Consider the following 22,860-nt stretch of genomic DNA (forward strand, 5'->3'; position numbering starts at 1 on the left):
AAATTCCTCTATCGATCTCAAGAAAACTATATTGTGAACTAATCAATGCAAATTTGCTCTTTGCTTCTGGACTATACGTTTATTTTAGCATTAAAACCTTTAAATAGGTCACTTTGCAGAAGTAAACTACTAAAGCTAATAAAGTTGAGTGCTGTGAATTATGCGTCAACTTACAACAGATAATTTAACAAGGAGTGGCATTTAGATCGTTATCATAGCTAGACTCTCTGGACACGCATGCAGCACAAGGTCTGTCAATACAGGTCGAGTGTGTAGCCTACTCGAGTACTCAGTATATTAAAGTTACTGTACCGTGCGCCCGCCCCCTCACCTACTGAGGTTACAAGAATAAAACACTTATAAATGTATTAGCTCTGTTATAAATGGTATTTAAATTGACAAACTAACTGATGAAAATGCTTTTTATAGCTGTAACAATAATTGCAGAAAACCAAGAAAGGCATATTCTGTTATTTTTAATTTTAGGAGAAAAACAATTTTGCATTTCTTTTGAAACCGTTGTAAGCGATAGGTGATAGTTGCATTGTTATAGAGGATAACATCGGCGTATCTGCAATCTACTGCCGACAGCCGCACAGCATAAACGTGGCGAAACTCGTTTAGTTTTTGACCAATCTTTTTAATGAGTTGTCAATAGATTTCAATAAGAATGGTTTTGGATTTAGAAAAATGTTGACCATTTTGTCTTAGGTTTTCCTAACTTTTGTTAATAAGATGTATACAAAATTATATGATGTTTTTTTAACTACAATAAAAGGGGAAAATAAATTTACGCCTTTACGATTAATTGGAAACTTTCGGACGATTTCAATATTTAGATTTGCATTTGGTCCAGAAACAATGTTTTATACATTTTGGTAATGAGTTCTGGAAAATTCTGAAGGGGCCCTATGGATGGACATAGAATACAAAAATAATTGGACTGGATTATTTTACTTTTTCCTTTATGTAGAACTCACAATCTGATTCAATATAAATTACCATAAATGGCTAGATACCAGGTATCCTAAACAAAGTTTACGTAACCGGAAAAACGACGGTGCCTGTATTCATCTACCTGCGCGTATGACCTTGGCGGTTAACACACCAACATGAGGCTTACGACCTGGTGGTAAAAGAGTTTAATATATTTAATTTAATAAATATGTTTATCAATTTTATTTTAATCGAATATAGATAGAATAAAATTCCAGTTCTGGCAATAAAAATGTCTGCCGTCTCACGCACCCCACATCCACAATGAACGATCAGAAAGTTCACGATTCCACGACTCGGCGGAAGTGAGGTTCGGGTCGCTCACGAACAGTGTCCCTGTTTATTGAGGTTATGTTGTTTACTTGCGAGAAAGTGGCCGCTGATAGAAAGATGGGCCGATGCAAAGAGGTTCTATTTTTACACCTATAGAACCTCTTTGCTCTCGGCATCAAAACGATTGGCTGCCCTGCTTAAACTAAACGTGGTATGTTCATGTTTGAAAATGTTGTGTGCCTATTCAATTGAATTTCCCCCACTCCCAAAATTTATGTTTATGTCGGATGAAAAACTAAGATTTAGCTTGAAATGAAATATCTATCAAGTTTTCCATAACAAATTGACTAAAATGGGCAAAAAAAATGCACTTTAAGACAAACAAAGGTCACGCGCATTTCCATGAGAACAGCCAACGAGTATGGAGCTAACGAGTACATTAACTTTTAACGGTAAACGAAAACTCGGACGTGTTCGTGTGTCTTCATACCACAACCTGAGCACAGATGGTAGATGGGTGGGGGGAGGGGAGAGACACTGCGCCAACACAAGGCCGAACCTGTCAGACTGTCCACAATACCAATGCTGACAGTATGTTGACAGCTGAATAGAACATAATAAAACTCACATGGGGTACTCTTTTTAAGTTGCTTAATTTGCTATCAGTTCATTATAAAATCTGGCCGTAGCGTAAGGCCGGAGCTAAGAATTGGGTACGCTGAAACAGTTGCAACTTCGAGAATTTAACTTTACCGAAATCTCCTAATATTGTGCTCAAACTAAGTACTATGGGTTTGTATTCATTTTGATCTCCTCGTGAAGGAGATAAACTACGAATCTTCTGCTGAAGAATTGGGTTTTAACAGCTGTATAATTAGACTGACAGGTTTGTTCCCCGGGCAAGTCTCAATGTCACTGCCTCCACGATCTGAGTGGATGTTACAGTTGTTAGATTCGTCATCACATCAACTATCTTGCAGTCGGTCACTTATGCAATAAAATATGCTACAGTTCACAGGGTTGCTGCTTTATCACTGGTTTTATCCAAAGAGACACTGGAATTTTCATGCTGTAGAGTAAAGCCGATGCATTTTGCAAGCGAGATTTGGTCCAAGTCTCACTGGCACTCGGGTAGTAAGAGTTCTACGTAAGATATCAAGTACGATGTTACAAGCGAGCTTTGTCACTAAATTGTGCAACTCTAGCGTTTTAATTGTTCACGTCTCTGGTTCTTTATCGTGGTTAAACACATGGTGTTTACCAGTGTTCTCCGAGCTTCGAGGCAGTCACTGTAATGCTAGCGGGGGTACAGACAGTACATGATATCGATATATTCTCACTATTATAGGAGTTGTAAGTGGGGTGAAACGTGACTAAATGTGGGATGTCACCAAAACTTTTCTCATCTAATAATTTTATTGCTCAACCATTTCTACGTTTTTCTTCACCTTTTTTAAATTCTTAATTCTATTGGGAAGAAAACGACAACGGCCCTGGACTGGTAAGCTGCTAGAACTTATTGGTCGGGGTCGGCAGGCACCTCACTAATTTACCGGCCTCCAGGTTTCGTGCATACCCAAGCAAAATCCGGTTTTTGAACGACTCTTGAAGATACGCCGGCCTGTGCGATGTGTGAGGTGAGGTGACTGGCTTCAAAAACCCACAAAACCACCTTTCCATCTGGCCACAGACTAAAGTTCAATCTAAACTCTTCTCGCATATTCCTACATACCTTAGTCCAAAACGTTCGATCGTATTCCCATTATGATGCCATACGTTGAAAGAGCTTGCTTAGAGCATTAGAGTTAAAATATCACCAAAACAAATTTAAATCTGAGAACTGTAATTTTACCATCTCGAAAAATAAATCTGAGAGTTACAATAGATTTTGTTGAATTAAAATTATTTACTTTCTCTTGATAATTCATGGTAACCACGAAGTAGTAAGTATTAAGAAACTACGTTGATTAAAATTATATGAAGGGTATGACATTTAAAATAATCAGTGCCGTAGTAAGACATACCTATGTCAAGCTTATCTGAGATAGTCAGTAATACTATTTGTTGGCTAGGAATCGACTACCTTTAGCGTCAGTTATGGAAAATTCTAAAGCAATCTCTTTAAAATAAATAGTGCAAAATATGGCATCAGTGGTCTTTCTTTAAATAGAGTAGTAGATCTATTCTGGCTTATTTATAAGAAAACGAGTTGTGTATGATTAATAATTGGCTGAGATTTAGCGAAGCCTGTCATTTGTGGGGCTGAAAAGTTTTAATTTTTATCTGTCTGTCCGCACGATACCTTGAAACACTAACTGACCCATAGACTTGAAATTGTGCTATATATCTTCATTTATATACGAGGAACACTGTTTTAGATGATGGTCCATGTCACTCCAAGGGATTGGGCTGAGTATTAGCGGATATTTTTACATCGGTCTTATGGGTGATCATGATGGCAACGAGGAAATATTAGAATAAATAAATTAGTAACAAACTCAATACACCCACAAAGAGATTCAAAATTGTGATATATTAACATACGCCTAACTATCCCAATACATACATCATTTTATTGTGACTCGGTGTGTAGACTTATTATTTAAACGCTGAGATGAAGCCCAATGTATTATATGGCAAGATATGTCGAGAACGATGTCATATGTAGACTTTAAATTTTGGATATAACTTTATTTCTTACTATAATGGGTTCTATGATGCGTAATTTTCGTGTTAACCTCTTTTTAGTATGATTGTCTGTGTGTCTACCTATCTGCAGTACAGCTCGAGAAAGAAATGAGCTATTTAAATTGATTAAATGAGATTCAATTAAATTAGATTTAAATTTTGCATGCAACCTCAGCAAAGCCTGTTACGACACGTGGTGTGGCGTATTTCCTCTACCTCGATAATATTGTTTGGGAATATTAGGATTTTACCACACGCATGCTAAATCTGAGGAAAACTGACCTAGCCGTTACACATATCATTCATGTCACACCTTTGTCGATTCACACACACAATATTGTACATCAAATTATTTCGGAAATTTAATCGTAGCAACAAAATTCACAACTCGCAAATTAAATTTACGCACAATCAATACGATCTCTCCCACATACTTTGTAAGGATAATACTGACAGGTTAAATAGGTAAATATATTTCAAATTCTTTAATGTTTAGGTGAAACATTAAATCGCAATTATGTTCAGTATAACCTTAAACTTAATCACGTCTTAGAAATTTACACTAGCTGATGTCAGTAATGATGTATACAATTATTTAAAATTTAAATTAAATAACATTGTTAACACACTTAAAACAGAAATGTGTGGACATCACTGCGGAGATTCGTCTTCAGTAAACAGATTCCCCTCCTTAGTAAGGACGAAATATTTCAAGAATTAAACTGTGTTAACAAAGTTTCGACGACGTGTAAACGGAAAACTAGGATAATTGCAAAAGAAAATATATATTAATTTGATGTACATGTACATTATCTAGGACAAATTTAGAAAAACATGTTATTCTTTGTGGTGAAACATATTGTATACGTTGAAATTAACCATCGTATTGAATTAAAAGATCATTTTTAGACAACTTATGTAAAAACATATTTACATGTTCTGGTTATGTCTTAAATTTTGTGATGCTTTGAAAGCACATTCTCATTTATCATTTAGTTATTTTTCATTTATCAGCGTTCCAAGTTGATCAAAGTGATTTTTAATAAGAAAAGATGTTCTCAATAAATTGTAGTTTAAGTTTATTTTTTATTTGGACGAAACACGCACTCCGATGAACAACTTCAAGAAACGCAATGAACAGGCATTGATCAATTTACGTTGGTTTAAAAATTAATTTTTGTGCTTGTTTTAGTTTCAATCTTATCTCTGTTATATATTATCTAAGGACTTAATTATGGCGATTATAGGCAGGACGAGTACATTTCGTAACACGGAATCTATTTAAACCAGTTCGTTTATACAATAATCTCACTGAGTAATTATCAACTTACATATCTAAACCATGCGATACATAACTATCAACAGGCGCGTGATAGTAAACCGGCTGTTTGTTTATAAACCTGTATAGCTACTGTTTATTCATACAAGTAATCTTACAGAAATATTTTAAGAGTTTATCAATATAAGTGAGGAGGAAGAAGAAATTGATATGACGTTTAAACGTGTGCACTATCTATGAAGTAAATATTGGGCAATGAGAAAAAGTGGACCGCGGGAGTTTATGCGCGGAAAGTGAAATTACGTTACAAGTGTGGTTTTAGTTTCCCAAGGATGGCGAAATAACGCAGTTGCGGCGCTTCCGTGATCAGCCAAGCGATGGCGTTCATCTTATTGACTTTGCGAAATTTCATTAGGTGTACAGAGAACAAAAATATGCAAGTATCAGTCTTGGTATTATCTGTAACATTGATTAAAACACCTATTTCTCCCCTCCTGGCATTCCAACTGCCTCAACCTAGTAATTTCAAGACCACGGTTATAAGGCAGTCTTCCAGTATTCTACTGTATATTCCTCTAATAAATAATTACATGTAAACATACTTTAGTGGGTAAGTAAAATGTGATTAAATTCCAAAACGAGTTTGTAAGACGAAGTATGTTAATTGTGTCCTCATACGATGAGTAAAAACGTTTAACAGTAAACACACTCGATTTACAGCTAAAGTGAAACATTTGAAGTTCACAATAATAATACATAAAACAATTAGACGCCTGGAGACGTATAAACTGACTTTTGATGTTGTGGTGCAGTTGGTTTTTGGTTGGATGCATTTTTAAATAAGGTTTAGAGCCATAACTTTTTATATCACTTTCCTGAATATATTAAAAAGTATAAATTTGTTTATCATTCCACGACGAATTATAGTGAATGTAGGATTTTTAACAATGTTATGACCATAAAACAGCGATGAATATAAAAATGCAAAATTTTAATGATATATTAACCATGTCAACACTTCAGAGAATGATATGTTTGGTAATGATTTATGACAAGTAAATTATGCTTTTAAAAATAGAATTTAAGAATATGACATTTTTTAACATACCTTTGGATTATTGCTTTGTTTACAATAATAAACATCTCACTCCCAAATGTACAAAATGTAAACATCTACTGTATTAAAAATGTACATCCTTATCTTCAGACGTTTTATGAGGGCTCGATTACAAGATACGATAATTAAATTTGTAAAACTAATCATGGAACAATCAAACGCGTTTTAATATTATCCCTGTTATCAGAAAAATTATCTTAAGAGGGATAAATATAAGTGGTTGGTGTCTATGGACTTTCACAATGTTCCTTATCCCTTCATATCGTATGTTAACTGCTCCATTAACTAATGATTTATTTTTGGACCCTATAATTTTTTAATATATTAACAAGAGTACACATGATATGTACACGCATTCTGTATATTATTCATGGTATGCCTTAATTTAAACAGAAAAAAATCATCGAAACAAACACAAGTGACAGTTTAGAAAGTTTTAACAGAATGTACGACAAATAATACAAATATATATTATTGTGACTAGAATAAGATTATATTACACCATATAACAGACAAACAGAACACAAAAACAAGATTGTTTAAAACTAAGACAAGTAGTAAAAAGAAGACTGTTATCAATTTACTACTAAACAAAATATAGCTTTAAAACTCGAAAGCTCGCCTTTGTTTCGTTTCTGGAAACCATACGAGTATTAAGAAAATTTAACAATTTTATTTTCTATATTATTACATTGGTGTTGAGGTAGTTTTTGTTGAGCACTGTTGTTATTACTATTTGAACTCTTTACTTAAATCTTACAAATACAAAAACAAACAGCATGGATAGTTAGCATTGAAAGTACTGTCTTTTGTGGAACGATTAACATGATACGCTAAAACAAGTTACAGTTTAAAGACGAAAGCAAAGCTAAACCGCAAACTCGAGAATGCTAAATTAAGTACTAAAAATGGCTCAGCAACAAAAGCATAGCTGAAGAGATAGTTAAATAGTATCGTATGCTACTCTACATAGCGGTTCCAACTCTAGAATGGTAAATACCGTTGGGTGCTGTAAAATAAATCATTGTAGATGGTTATAAAAATTATTTATGGATTGTAATTTAAAACTTGATTTTTTTGTTGTCTTGCTTTGCAAAAACCAAATTTTTATTTGGTAGTGTATAAAACAATTAATTAACACAAAAACCAAATGTTCTGAAAGCCGCCCCGCCCATTAGAAGTTATTTAATAGCCAATATGTGTATTGATCGCCTGTTGGTAAATAAGGCGTTGAAAATATATAGCAACCATCTTACTGCAGGCCCCAGCTGCTAAAATCCTTGAAGAGTTAAAAACTTGATAATATTATCTTATAGTTATTTCACTCAGTGCATTGTTATATTTGAAGTTAATATTATGGAAACCTGCGGTAAAAAAGATAAAATGTATATAAATTGTATCTACACTTTCTTTATAGATGCGGAAACAAACAACAATAGTGTGATAAAGTTGGCTATCTTAGTTTTTAGTAGTAGCTGTTACATGAATGTTCATTCTTCATTTATGTAAAATTACGTACTGAATGATATGCTCAGTATAAAAAGTCAATATTGAATATGAATAGAAAAACATATATGGAATTATAACTAGAACCTTATTGGATGCTTTGAGAGAAGATACAGTTGCTAGATAGTGTTGGTAATGTTAACAGTGCAATCAAAAAAGCTGGGCTAATAAATAATAATTTTCAGGTTTTTATATAAACTTTGATTTATACAACTAGTCTTAACAGAATAATTGGTATACTGCAATAAGAGATTAGTCTGTAGCCTTCCATCGATATATAATCAACATCGATACTGGTTTATATATCGACGTAGTTAGCCTTCTTCTCGGTGGGTTTGTGTAAGGGAATCCTTAAAACCGAACATTGATGTCTCTTTCAAGAAAGGTTTGTGAGCTTATCTCAATAATTATCAACTGGAGTTCTGCGTTTCTGTACAATACAACAAGCCATAAATGAACCCCAAATTTACTAAAGCTGTATCTCCTAGAAAGATCAGTGAAGGAGGCGAGGCGTGTACCCTCTGCCTTTCTCTTGCGGCAGTAGTGGAGTGAAGCGATCAGTTCGTGGAAAGGAAAGTAGAGCCAATAAGGGCGTTGCCACGTAGTCGTAGTGCAGAAGTAGCTAAAAGTGGTCTCGTCTCGTCCCATCCACGTCCATTCGGTATCTCTTCGCTATCGATTTTTTATTTGTAACCAGTGTAAAAACACCGTGTTCAAACGGCCGGTTTCATTGTGTGATGCTAACCCAGCTAGTACGGAACGTTGACTATTTAATGTGGCAAGTAGGAACAAAATAACTTGTAAAATTCTACCAACACGGGAAAGCAATATTGAATAAAAGTATCGATACTCTGTTTCGAATCCAACAGCGTCGTGTCGTTATTTTAGAAGCTGCGCCAGCGGCTCATCCACGGCCACCTCGACCTCGAACTGAAGAGTCATTGACTCTGGAATATAGCCAAGCTAAGCCAACAAACAACAGCTCACGCACTCGTAGCCGGACACGCACCGGACAACCGGAAACTGCCAGATTGGCCAATGTTTGTGTCTGAAATGAACGCAACTGGAATTCCTGAATGTAGGCAATCTGATTCTCCAAGCCAAACCTCATTTTCGCACACTCGTGGGAGATCATAATATCCGTAAAATTACATTATAAAAGTAACAATTTGTAGTTGCGATAATTTATTTAATTACTAGTTAGTTTCATTTGCTCACATTGCACTGGTATTCTCAAGTTTTATTGCTCTTAATTCGGTTTAAAAAAATACTATTAACATTATATTATAGTAAAAAATATGGCCTAGGAAAGATGATTGTAGAACTTTAAAGTACTATTTTAAACAACTATTGTTTTCTGCCATTGTCACCTGAGTACCCTATAAAACAATAAATGTTCATATTTATCTCTGGTTTGGATTCCTTAACAAGTATTATTCCTACTAAGAACTAATAATACATGGTCAAGTCTGTCCACGATAATATTGTACCAGTAGATTATTAAATGGAATCAGTAATTATGATTTATATCAGTAAATAATAATTTAATAATACCACTTCAACAAGCTGAAATTGTAATAAATACAAAATCTTATATCAACGTAAGGTTTTAAATATTTTATTTTCCATAACATACTTTAAAATATGTCTTGATAAAGAAAAGATTTAACAAACATTTTTTACAAATTTAGATCGTTTTGTCATGCTATATTGTTTGTTGATAATAAATGTAGTAGGGAATAAAACAATGCAGCCATGTTTAGCAGATTTTTATAATTTTTTTAGTTTAAAACTTAGCGAGTATTGTTATAAGTTCCAGTAAGTTTATTTAACATTTGACATGAGTTAACCAGGATTAAAATAATATTCATTTACATATGTCGATGATATTTCAAATTAAATGTTGTGATTTGTACCACAGAATTAGACCTGTGTAAAAATATTCTATTTTGTCAACTAGAGGTTAAACATTTGATTAGGAAATGACTACTGAATATGTGCAAATAATTTTAGTCAGATATGAACTAATCAAACTGGCTACTCAAACATGCATTACAACTATGTGAAACCTTTTGAAAATATTAGAAACGCCATCATGTACAAGTAACAGAATTTATGAGGAGTAAATGTTAATACTAAGAACATTTACTTCACCCGAATACCTACATCATAAACAGAGTTTTATAAAAATAAGTGATTCATTTTTAGTACAACAAGCATAGTATATCAATCACCTCTTTCATATTTACTTACAGTACAGAATAAAATCTATACAACATACATTATGCAGCAACCCAAATCTCTGTGTTTTATTGAGGAAGCAGATCTTTCAGGAAGATTCATGTCTCGTTTAGAAGAGGGTGTATCAAATATATTAAAATTTGGTTTTTTGCTTAAAGTGGTTGTTGAAACTTCTGTTCCTAACCATCATAGCTAATTATCTATTTGGAATAAGAATATAATAGAAAAGCATTGTAGGTACAAAGTTCCAAAACATTTACTTGTTTACAATTCTCATTTTCCATATTAAAGTTTTCAAAATTTCAGTTGTGCAATGGTATTTAATGGTAATGAAATGGTATTTACATTCCACTATCATCAAATTTAAATAAGGAACTATATGATTGAGTAAGTATTGTTTTTACAGCATTTATATGTATATAAACAACATATGTCATAATTTTCGTGTGTATAGATCGAACTGTATAATTGTTTACAAATTCTTTATCCTTTAAGTATGCAAAGTCTAGTTGGCTATGAAAACATTATCCTCGTTTAAAACCACTTTCATATAATTTTTATCTGAAGTAACAACACACATGAATCTTGTAATCTATTAATTTTTATTTTATCTTAGTAAAAGTTCATCTGATACTAGCCTCAATTAAGTAACCCAGAAGGTTCCATAATCCAGGATAGTAGTACAAGTTGTAGACTATAATAACTGGAGACTATACTAGTAGAGTAGTCCTGTATTCTAAATATTGGCAAATCAGATTTTGAGGATGGTTAATTTGAAGTTATGCTGTACTAGAGTTGGTTTCCTTTGCCACATGATACACAACTCTATAAATGAATGGGGGAAATGGATTTAAAAGGTTATCAGTATGATCAAGACTGGAACATCAATTATTAACACTTCACATAAATCTGTAATACTCCTAGGTTAACACAGGTCATTGAGCTTGACAAAGAAACAGAATATAACCTTAGCAAATAGTCACTTACCAATTAAATGAGGCATACCAATGAGTGATGAGAATAAAAATTAGATACATGGGAGTAGTTTAGAAATAAAAACTGGATATCATTAGATTAAAGTTATTAGATAAAATTATTAAAAAGAAAAAATTAAAAATAAATAAATTCAAATTAAACAAGCCAAACCCCACATTGATTGAAAGTCAAATATATGTATGTGTGGAATTTAATATTAAATTAAACAAGACTTTCCAAAAAAGTTTAGAAGTTTATGATTTTCTAACAGAACAAGAAGATAATAGATTAAATTAATTTAAAGCAAAGTGATCCAAAATGATTATTATGAATATTATATAAGAGGACTGGAGTACACAAAAGTAACTGCAGTGACTGTAACAGCTACTCGTATTATATTGGAAGTATCAGTTAAAATTATAGAACAAAATTTATATAACACAAGCATTGAAAACAAATAACATGCCTACATACAAACACCAAATTTGCTGAAAATGTATTAGAAACTAATTATAGTTGTATCCAAATTTAAAAACATATAAATTATAGAAATTTAAGTGAAAAATAAATATGAAAGAAGGATTAGCCTACATATTGTTTCAACTACAGTAAAAAACTTCAAAAGATTCTGAATGCAAATCTAAAAGTTAACATAAACCCTATATGAAAAATTATGTAGAAAAAAATATTAATGATAACTATGCAACTAAAATACATGTGTAACATACACTTCAAATAGTTCCATTATAAAATATTTATCTATTTGATTTTTATTTTATCGAAGATGATATTTGCATGCTGTGAAGATGACATATTCGTCCAAACATGTGTTAGTTCCAGTGGAATATGATAATTATTTACTTTTATTACCAATTAATTAATACCATAACTTTATATGTGTGTGGGGTGGGTGTGCTATCAGCTCAAAAATTGATCATTGCTTTTTAATGATAAATTCTTTAGTTCCGGAGTCTGACCTAACTTTTTGTCCTTTCCTCAGGAGAAGATCCCTGTGACAGTGTACTTCGAGTCGTACTGCCCGGACAGTGTCAAGTTCCTCACCAAGCAACTCTACCCTACCTTCCTGACACCTCTTGGCCAGTACATGACGGTTTCCCTGATACCCTATGGCAAAGCTAAGGTGAGTATAAGTTCCCAGACCCCCTTTCTTCTATAGTGCTTTGGTTACATATAACAGCACTTTTAATCTATGCATATCAAATTATTATCTTTAGATAGCAATCACTATTTTAATCTAACATTGTAATTTTAGTTTTGATCATTAAGTAAAATAAAGTATAAATCTAACATACATATTTTTGGAATTTCTCGTATTATTTCTTATAACTATGGATATTTGTAACACTGTTTCTTAAGATTTAATTTAAATTCTTATTTTGAATTTCATTCTTATATTCAAGTGATCAATGTAGTAAGCCCAAGTATTATTTGATTGCTGTTTTGTCCATAGCAATTACAAGAAATAACATTAAATAAACTATTTAAATTGCGATTGTATAACCTTCTCTATTTTTATAATAGGGACTAAAATATGTTAGCCTTAAACTTTTGAGTTTAATTTTTTCCATCTCGCTTTTAATGCCTATTCTGTTTTAATATTTTGTGAACCATACAACAAGTGTTAGCTTCTAACAAAATTATTAGATATACAAGAGATTTCATCCATTTCTCTGAGAATTGTAGTATAGTTTTTATTGGATAATAATTCTCTCTGATGAGTAAGTATTTAATTCATCACAAATTCTGTTTAAAATTTGACATTTATAAGGGGGAAAAGCAAAATATTGACTTTCTGTTTAGAAAGATCGTATTCTCAAAAAGATTTAAGATATTTTTTCAATTAATAACTTTGTAATGTTGGCTCATCTTTTTTCATTGGCTATAACAGTCCTGTAAAACGTCCTGTAATGGTTTGGTTTCCATCAATAAAATTGTAGAGAATTCTTGGTGATGATATTATTAATGTGTTATGGTACTGATCAACTTTACGAATTGATGGAAATTATACACATTTTCAAATTCCTCTATCATGTAACTGTAAACACTGGCATAATTATTTGCAAATGTTAACACTTGTTACAGACCCAAAGGGCAGAATCAGGTGACGTCACATTTTCTTGCCATCACGGGGAGAAGGAGTGTCGAGGCAACAAAGCGATAGCCTGTACTCTCAAGAGCCCATCATCGACTTTTGAGGACCAGTTCAAGTTCATCAACTGTACCAGTTCGATCATAGCAGCAAATATAAATATGGAGCAATACCCCATAAATGATGTATGTATGGTATAAACAGTAATCTGAAGACTATTAGTAAACTTTATAGATAATGCAAAGTAGATATGTGTAGAGGAAATTTAGATCTGATCCCAGTCAATGGGAAATTCAACATTTTAATTTGGAGTAGCTTAGGCCAACAAGAATTTTAATAAATGTTATTTAATTTTAAGGCCACTAATTTCAATAGTAATCAAAATCAAAGAAGTTACAGCCCTTACATTCAACTAAGGAAAAGGTGTGTTTATTCCTTAGTCTGTTTCTGGATTGAAGATTGGTATTATCTCGACATAGACTTCAAGTTCAATCATCAGATAACCCATGATTTGTTTTTTCTTTAAGGTAGTTTGATCTGGAAATATTTTCTTAGACTTTTGATTTTGGTGAATATTTCTTGATAATTTAATGTATACAACAAAGCAAGTTCCAGCATCTTGGCATTTCATGCAATTTTTATAATCAACGTGCTATACTCTCTATAACTAAGACCTTTTCTGATGATTATTATGGGTTTTTTATATACTTCAATCCCTGTTATCAATTAAAAAGTAAAAAAAAACCAATTGATTGATACAAAAAAATACTACATGAACAGGCGAAAAGGAATACCAGATACACTAAACTGCTAGACAGAGATAAGTTTTGCAAAATGCTCCCCATCAGCCATGGAGAGCACATGCTACATTGTGTGTGTCTCATCCATCTAAACATAACTAGCAAGTCGCATGAAAAAAGCCATAGTGGAAACAAACTTTCAGAGTCAAAATGCCACTTATCATATCTTCAATAGCCTTGATGGACTTTGCTTCCTTATAAGTATTAGCTCAGGATTACGTTAGTTTGTCTTTGTTTGAATCAAGTCTCATAGTATGCATTATAAGGACACTCAGTTATTCAGTGCTATGCCTGTTGCCTTGTATCAGAAAATGCTGTGCTTGTGATAATAAGTTGTCACAGAACATGTGTAGTTGCATTACATGTCATGATTCTGTATGTGACAGGAGGCTTCACCTTTATCCTGGACTACTGGCTGGACTATGGCACCAGAGGATCTGATAAGATTAGGCTTCAAAAGAGGTTATATAAGTGCTACTGACATTCAGATTTAGGTAGTGGTGTTCTTATATTGAGTGGTTTACAACACTTCTTATACCACAAAATTAGCAAACTATTACTATGACCAGTTTTCGATTTCTGTTGAAATTACAGAATAAGTAATCATATACAATCATCTTGTCATCAAGTACAGTCATTTGACACAAAATCTGATAGTATCAGAGCACAATGATTATTATTATATTTGAGTGCCACATCTTTGTTGCTGAGAGAAACCATACCTAGGATTCTGCAAGGCAGTCTTTAAGTGAAATACAATGACCACTAGAGCTCCATATGCTGTGTAGGGGCTCTTGTCATATTGGCCACTTTTGCAGTAAGTGAATCACTCATGTTGAACATCTGCTCATAAGTCACAGTCCAACCAGACTCAGCCTGAAGATAATACCTACTGGCTTTGTCAAAATATCATCTTGCCAGCCTCTTAGGCTCTTAATACTGGCATAACTAAAAAGTTATCTCGCCAGCCTATAAACTATGCACTAAGAAATTCATCCAAGAAAAGCAATTCCTACTGGCTTTGCCAAGAAAACATCTCAGCATTCTCTAATTTACACACTGATTTTTCCAAGAAATAATCTCTATACCTTGGCTTAGCCATAAAGTATGCAGCTGTCATGAAGACTTCAAGGATCTTTGCATCTTGAAAGGCATTGCCCTCTACATCCAGGAAATAATAATGTTTGCCGATACGAATAATTCTCTTGGGGAACTGATGTACACCAGTACAACACTCAATATGCTGGCAGGACGTAGTTGTCACACCATCCATCACTGTATGGGAGGAAGCTGTCATACATGGAACGCACGCTTTACAACCTGCTGTCACCCGAGATAAAGACTCAGTAGGGGAAGAACCTAAAGATGGCACTGAACTGGTGACCAGACAATTCTATGCACTGGAAGAATATCTACGCGTTTTGAGTTATACCTTACCATTATTAGGGTTGTGTTAGGAACATATTGAGGTTTACCTAGAACATTACCTCATCAGCCTTAAAGTGATATTAGGAACACAACTCCCTCAATAAGCAACCAATCTTACCAACCTCAAGGCAGTATAGAAAACTTACCAGTTTTATTATCAAACTTATATTGTCAGCTTTAAGATGTGATTACGAATATACATGTAATGGCAACCTTATCGCACCACTTACAAGGCATTATTTTGAAAATCAGGTTTATTTGTCAAATATTTTACATTGTACACTGTGTAAAATGACTGGCTTTCTTAGTAATCCGATATCTCCACCCTCTCGGCGTGCTTATTGAGAATAGACCAAGGCCGTATTTGGAACACCAAATTAGAGAGCAATCCTAATTGGCACTTCAATGGTGATATTGGAAATATAACGGTTTCACCAGCAATTCTAACTCTCTAGCCTCAAGACTCTACTAAGAATGTAACAGATTCATCAATATCTCACTAGCCAGAAGGTGGTATTAACAATACACCTACGTCAAAACTCTACTGAGAAAGTAACAGATTCATCAATATCTCACTAGCCAGAAGGTGGTATTACCAATACACCAATCTCAAAACTCTACTGAGAATGTAACAGATTCATCCATACATATCTCACTATCCAGAAGGTGGCATTAGCAATATACCAATCGCAAAAGTCTACTGAGAATGTAACAGATTCATCCATATCTCACTAGCCAGAAGGTGGCATTAGCAATATACCAATCGCAAAACTCTACTGAGAATGTAACAGATTCATCCATATCTCACTAGCCAGAAGGTGGTATTAGCAATACACCAATCTCAAAACTCTACTGAGAATGTAACAGATTCATCCATATCTCACTAGCCAGAAGGTGGTATTAGCAATACACCAATCTCAAAACTCTACTGAGAATGTAACAGATTCATCCATATCTCACTAGCCAGAAGGTGGTATTAGCAATACACCAATCTCAAAACTCTACTGAGAATGTAACAGATTCATCCATATCTCACTAGCCAGAAGGTGGTATTAGCAATACACCAATCTCAAAACTCTACTGAGAATGTAACAGATTCATCCGTATCTCACTAGCCAGAAGGTGGTATTAGCAATACACCAATCTCAAAACTCTACTGAGAATGTAACAGATTCATCCGTATCTCACTAGCCAGAAGGTGGTATTAGCAATACACCAATCTCAAAACTCTACTGAGAATGTAACAGATTCATCCGTATCTCACTAGCCAGAAGGTGGTATTAGCAATATACCAATCTCAAAACTCTACTGAGAATGTAACAGATTCATCCGTATCTCACTAGCCAGAAGGTGGTATTAGCAATACACCAATCTCAAAACTCTACTGAGAAGTAACAGAGCCGTCTCACTAGCCAGAAGGTGGTATTAGCAATACACCAATCTCAAAACTCTACTGAGAATGTAACAGATTCATCCATATCTCACTAGCCAGAAGGTGGTATTAGCAATACACCAATCTCAAAACTCTACTGAGAATGTAACAGATTCATCCATATCTCACTAGCCAGAAGGTGGTATTAGCAATACACCAATCTCAAAACTCTACTGAGAATGTAACAGATTCATCCATATCTCACTAGCCAGAAGGTGGTATTAGCAATACACCAATCTCAAAACTCTACTGAGAATGTAACAGATTCATCCATATCTCACTAGCCAGAAGGTGGTATTAGCAATACACCAATCTCAAAACTCTACTGAGAATGTAACAGATTCATCCATATCTCACTAGCCAGAAGGTGGTATTAGCAATACACCAATCTCAAAACTCTACTGAGAATGTAACAGATTCATCCATATCTCACTAGCCAGAAGGTGGTATTAGCAATACACCAATCTCAAAACTCTACTGAGAATGTAACAGATTCATCCATATCTCACTAGCCAGAAGGTGGTATTAGCAATACACCAATCTCAAAACTCTACTGAGAATGTAACAGATTCATCCATATCTCACTAGCCAGAAGGTGGTATTAGCAATACACCAATCTCAAAACTCTACTGAGAATGTAACAGATTCATCCATATCTCACTAGCCAGAAGGTGGTATTAGCAATACACCAATCTCAAAACTCTACTGAGAATGTAACAGATTCATCCATATCTCACTAGCCAGAAGGTGGTATTAGCAATACACCAATCTCAAAACTCTACTGAGAATGTAACAGATTCATCCGTATCTCACTAGCCAGAAGGTGGCATTAGCAATATACCAATCGCAAAACTCTACTGAGAATGTAACAGATTCATCCATATCTCACTAGCCAGAAGGTGGTATTAGCAATACACCAATCTCAAAACTCTACTGAGAATGTAACAGATTCATCCATATCTCACTAGCCAGAAGGTGGTATTAGCAATACACCAATCTCAAAACTCTACTGAGAATGTAACAGATTCATCCATATCTCACTAGCCAGAAGGTGGTATTAGCAATACACCAATCTCAAAACTCTACTGAGAATGTAACAGATTCATCCATATCTCACTAGCCAGAAGGTGGTATTAGCAATACACCAATCTCAAAACTCTACTGAGAATGTAACAGATTCATCCATATCTCACTAGCCAGAAGGTGGTATTAGCAATACACCAATCTCAAAACTCTACTGAGAATGTAACAGATTCATCCATATCTCACTAGCCAGAAGGTGGTATTAGCAATACACCAATCTCAAAACTCTACTGAGAATGTAACAGATTCATCCATATCTCACTAGCCAGAAGGTGGCATTAGCAATATACCAATCGCAAAACTCTACTGAGAATGTAACAGATTCATCCGTATCTCACTAGCCAGAAGGTGGTATTAGCAATACACCAATCTCAAAACTCTACTGAGAATGTAACAGATTCATCCATATCTCACTAGCCAGAAGGTGGCATTAGCAATATACCAATCGCAAAACTCTACTGAGAATGTAACAGATTCATCCATATCTCACTAGCCAGAAGGTGGCATTAGCAATATACCAATCGCAAAACTCTACTGAGAATGTAACAGATTCATCCATATCTCACTAGCCAGAAGGTGGTATTAGCAATACACCAATCTCAAAACTCTACTGAGAATGTAACAGATTCATCCGTATCTCACTAGCCAGAAGGTGGTATTAGCAATACACCAATCTCAAAACTCTACTGAGAATGTAACAGATTCATCCATATCTCACTAGCCAGAAGGTGGTATTAGCAATACACCAATCTCAAAACTCTACTGAGAATGTAACAGATTCATCCATATCTCACTAGCCAGAAGGTGGTATTAGCAATACACCAATCTCAAAACTCTACTGAGAATGTAACAGATTCATCCATATCTCACTAGCCAGAAGGTGGTATTAGCAATACACCAATCTCAAAACTCTACTGAGAATGTAACAGATTCATCCGTATCTCACTAGCCAGAAGGTGGTATTAGCAATACACCAATCTCAAAACTCTACTGAGAATGTAACAGATTCATCCGTATCTCACTAGCCAGAAGGTGGTATTAGCAATACACCAATCTCAAAACTCTACTGAGAATGTAACAGATTCATCCATATCTCACTAGCCAGAAGGTGGTATTAGGAATACACCAGCTTTGTCAGTAATTGGGTATACACCAATCTTGGTGGCCTGATGTCTAAAAAATCTTTAATATCTAAAGTATGTTTTCTGAATATAATAATCAGTCATAATACCATGTTCAAATTTATTAGTGTATCACATTGCTAGAACATAAAGACTGTATATTAAGCTATTTAAAATTCCATGTTGTATCTATTATAGGTACTCACAAGTTTTACAGCTAAGAACAAAATATTTTATTTCTACTTAAAATAAAATTCTATTTTCAAGAAATCTCAAGTTAGTCTTAATTTATCAAGTACTTTGGCAAATATATTTTAATTAATAGTTCCAAAACATTTAAAAGACGTATTATTGCCTATTAAAGAAATACTATTTTATGTACATCTTGCTTATCTTTGTAATATTTATATAAAAATGATCTATGAGTTTAGAAACTAAATGAACAAATAATATTACCTATACTTATTGTGTTCTTGTTAAAAAAAGTGTTTAAGCTACCTTTAAGATTGAAAAATAAACATTCTTCATTTTAAATCATTTTAACAATTAATTAAGTTATTTAATTAATAATAAAATGAATAAAAGTAATAAATTTGATTGGTTTAACTTTATGAATCTGTTATTTTACGTTTAGTCATAATGTCCCAATCATGTGGAACGGTTTATTGCGGAGAAATGTTTATATCCCTCTCATATATCAACTATATTAAAACTAAAGTCTTTAGATCATCAATGCTAAAACACATTTTTTAATAAAACCATTAACATGTATGGAAATGTACTTTATATTAGTGTGGCCTACACATTGATTATATGTAACAAGATATTGTATTATAGATAATACATACTAATTTAGGTTAAAATAAATAACTTATATAAAAATTGAAAAATCTCTTATTGATGACAGGTTTGAGATTTTGTGATATTTTAAGACCTGTTAGTGACAAACTTTCAAGAAATCTTGATACAAACAATTTATTAATGAAATAATAAGTTATCACCTCAAAAAAATCATTTTGTATGAATTTAGTTTGTAATTTTTCCACAAATGTTTGTGTAAAGTTTGTACACTTATATTGTGCAGTGTGCGGCTGGAAGCATCTTCAAGGCCAATGATATTCAGATGTGTATGGAAGGCGCGTGAACGGTACTGAATATTTGGATGAGTACGGAAACAGAACCAGTGAACTGACTCCTCCCTTAACCTCAGTGCCAACTGTAGTTTTGGGCGAGGTTTGTATAAGTCTATTGCCAAGTGAATTGATATTAACTTACTGTATTTGTCTAGAATTCTTGCTCTTGTTACTACAAACTACTTTTCCCATGCAACTTAAGCTGTGTAGATTTCAATATGCTTGTAACTTTTTTTAAATTTTGGTTCATTACTAACAACTTACTAATAACAACTAACAAACTTATTTGAGGACGTATTAACCATATCTATATGTCAAAATAGATCTAAATTGGTCTGTATATTATGCAACTGTATGTGCACATATGGATGGATTTTTTTAATATTGGGAAAGATTTTTAAAAATGAATGAAAACAACAATTTTATTCACACTACTTTGTTCCCATACACAAGTAAGGAGAAAACGTAAAAGGATTTAAAACCAGTACCTACATATTGGTTGACTGAATTCTTAATTCAGTAATTTACTAAGATAAACCTCAACCATCACATTTTTAAAAGTTCAAATGATTGCCATAGCCAACCTAGAGTTTGAGTCAGTGAGATTATGCTTCATCACTCCAAACTCCTAATCTACGAGAGGCTGGATTGTGCACCTTTACCATTTCAAAATGAACATCAGCGTAAAATTTTGCAGTAATACACATTTTGAGATTCTGAACGGAAAGCGAAGGACAATTGACCATCCCTTGGTATCTCAGTTCCATTGTGTTTGTTAAGAAAACAATAGACAAATTAAAGTTGAGGAGCTTTTTTTATTCAAAATTAACAATGACAGCTTATCTTTTCAGTTTTAATATGGATATAATTTGTTTATAGTGATAATTATGTATATTTAACAATGCAACATATGGCTTGCCACAGAACTGTTTAAGTAGGCTGATAAACTTTTTAAAGGATTTCATTTTGAATTAAATAATAATAATAATCTTCATTTTATACTTTTTTCATATTTTACATAATGCTGCACACACATTTCACATCACAATTACAATACCACAATGAACTAGTACTGGAGGGTAAGCAAACTTATTTAAATAAGATGTACAAAGGGCAATAATAATTTCTGAACAAAGTTCAATATTTTAATTTTGTCTAAATAGAAAAGGATAGTTATTTATATAAGATGGACAGGGTGTTAAAAGGTAGTGGAATTTTAGGATTTGCAACGTGGGACAAGAAGTGTAAACATCCATCTCGTTATTTAATATCTCCTACCACTACTACTCTCCCACTTTCACTTACACTGAATCTCTTTCATATTTTAATCATCTTCTTCTCTCCAGATTAACGTAAATGATGCGTTTCCTGTGTTTTAAGTTATTTTTATTTATCTTTAAGGTTTTTAAATATACTTCCACAAAAATGGCCAATTTGTATACATGGCTGTAATACTTGTACATGCAATCACAGAGTATAGATATTTCTATAGAACAGAAATCTGTAGTGCAGTGATGTGATGAACACCTTCACTGCAACTCTGCAGAATGATCTTAGTACCACCACTCTGTCTCTGAGCCGTAAGGCATCTCATGCAGTCGTCATTGTGCTAATGGATGTTTACTGATTATTTTATCACCTCAATTCCAATCACGGTTTGGTGTTCTTGGATTTTATTTTACATGTTGTCACATAACACAATATTATTAGAAAACTGTGTTAGATGACATGGCAGTATGTTAAAACATCTAGTCTAATAATTTAAAATATAAAACAATTATACAGCATTTGTAATAAATACAATATAAAATACCAAACATTATTCACCAAAGGTTAAATATAGAAGTAATTTATACCAAACAGGAATATTCCTACCATTAATTATTGTAATTAAAAGATGATTGTTGTTTAGTTCAAAATTCATCCGTACTATAATTTAGACTTTAAGCAATTAGGTTTTCATCTTTTTTCTAAAATGTTACAAAACATTGTCTAATTTGCACTATTAGGAAATTTATGACACAATGAGTATATAATTTTCACATGTAATAATTTTTTAGTCTGAAATAAACTCAAAAATGAGGACATAAAAAAATGAATGATTTTCTACAGAAATTTGTGGAGGCAGACAGCAAGATGGCCGTCTCCGACTTTAGGAAAGCACTTTGCAGCAAGATCTCCGGAGTGAAGCCCAGCGAGTGCATGAAAAGTGCTGCAGTTTCTCTGCAGACAGCAGTGCTACCTCTTGTCGCAGCATTCCTCCTCATCTCCAGACTCTAACCTCACAATCAAACTATTGTAACATTCATGGATCTATTGTAGTGGTCTAGATATTTAGTTTATTAAGTCTACTTGTACTTATGTTTGTCCTCTTATAGGAGTGTGATGATTCCAGACTTGTATTTAGCTTGTGCATAAGTTATTTAACAATAAAGAATTTTTATACAAATAATGAACGCACTTTTTCATTTCCATTTCACAAAAAAAAGATAGGTTGTAACAAATCTACCAAAACATTTGATGTAGTCTAATTGTAGATTTATAATACATAAATGTTGGCTGGAAATTCAGGCACAGGCGTCCTCTACAAAAGAACTAATGAGATCTGTAGACACCTGTTTAAATTTCAATGTATATTTCTGTTTTCCTAAACATTTGTATAATGTAAGATCTCATCC

The 22,860-nt window shown here is 33.4% G+C and overlaps 1 protein-coding gene across 1 annotated transcript in view; it reads left to right on the plus strand.

The window, feature by feature from the left end:
* Positions 1-22,634, plus strand: part of LOC124368808 (GILT-like protein 1) — a 55,787-nt gene extending 33,153 nt beyond the window's left edge. The window contains exons 2-5 of the mRNA XM_046826206.1: positions 12,076-12,216; positions 13,179-13,370; positions 20,134-20,282; positions 22,295-22,634. Of these exons, the coding sequence (XP_046682162.1) occupies positions 12,076-12,216; positions 13,179-13,370; positions 20,134-20,193 (393 nt within the window). The 3' untranslated portion in view covers positions 20,194-20,282; positions 22,295-22,634. The remainder of the gene's footprint in view (positions 1-12,075; positions 12,217-13,178; positions 13,371-20,133; positions 20,283-22,294) is intronic.
* The last annotated feature ends 226 nt before the right edge of the window (positions 22,635-22,860 follow it).

Source organism: Homalodisca vitripennis, chromosome 1 (genome assembly GCF_021130785.1).
Source record: "Homalodisca vitripennis isolate AUS2020 chromosome 1, UT_GWSS_2.1, whole genome shotgun sequence".
Taxonomy (NCBI): Eukaryota; Metazoa; Arthropoda; class Insecta; order Hemiptera; family Cicadellidae; genus Homalodisca; species Homalodisca vitripennis.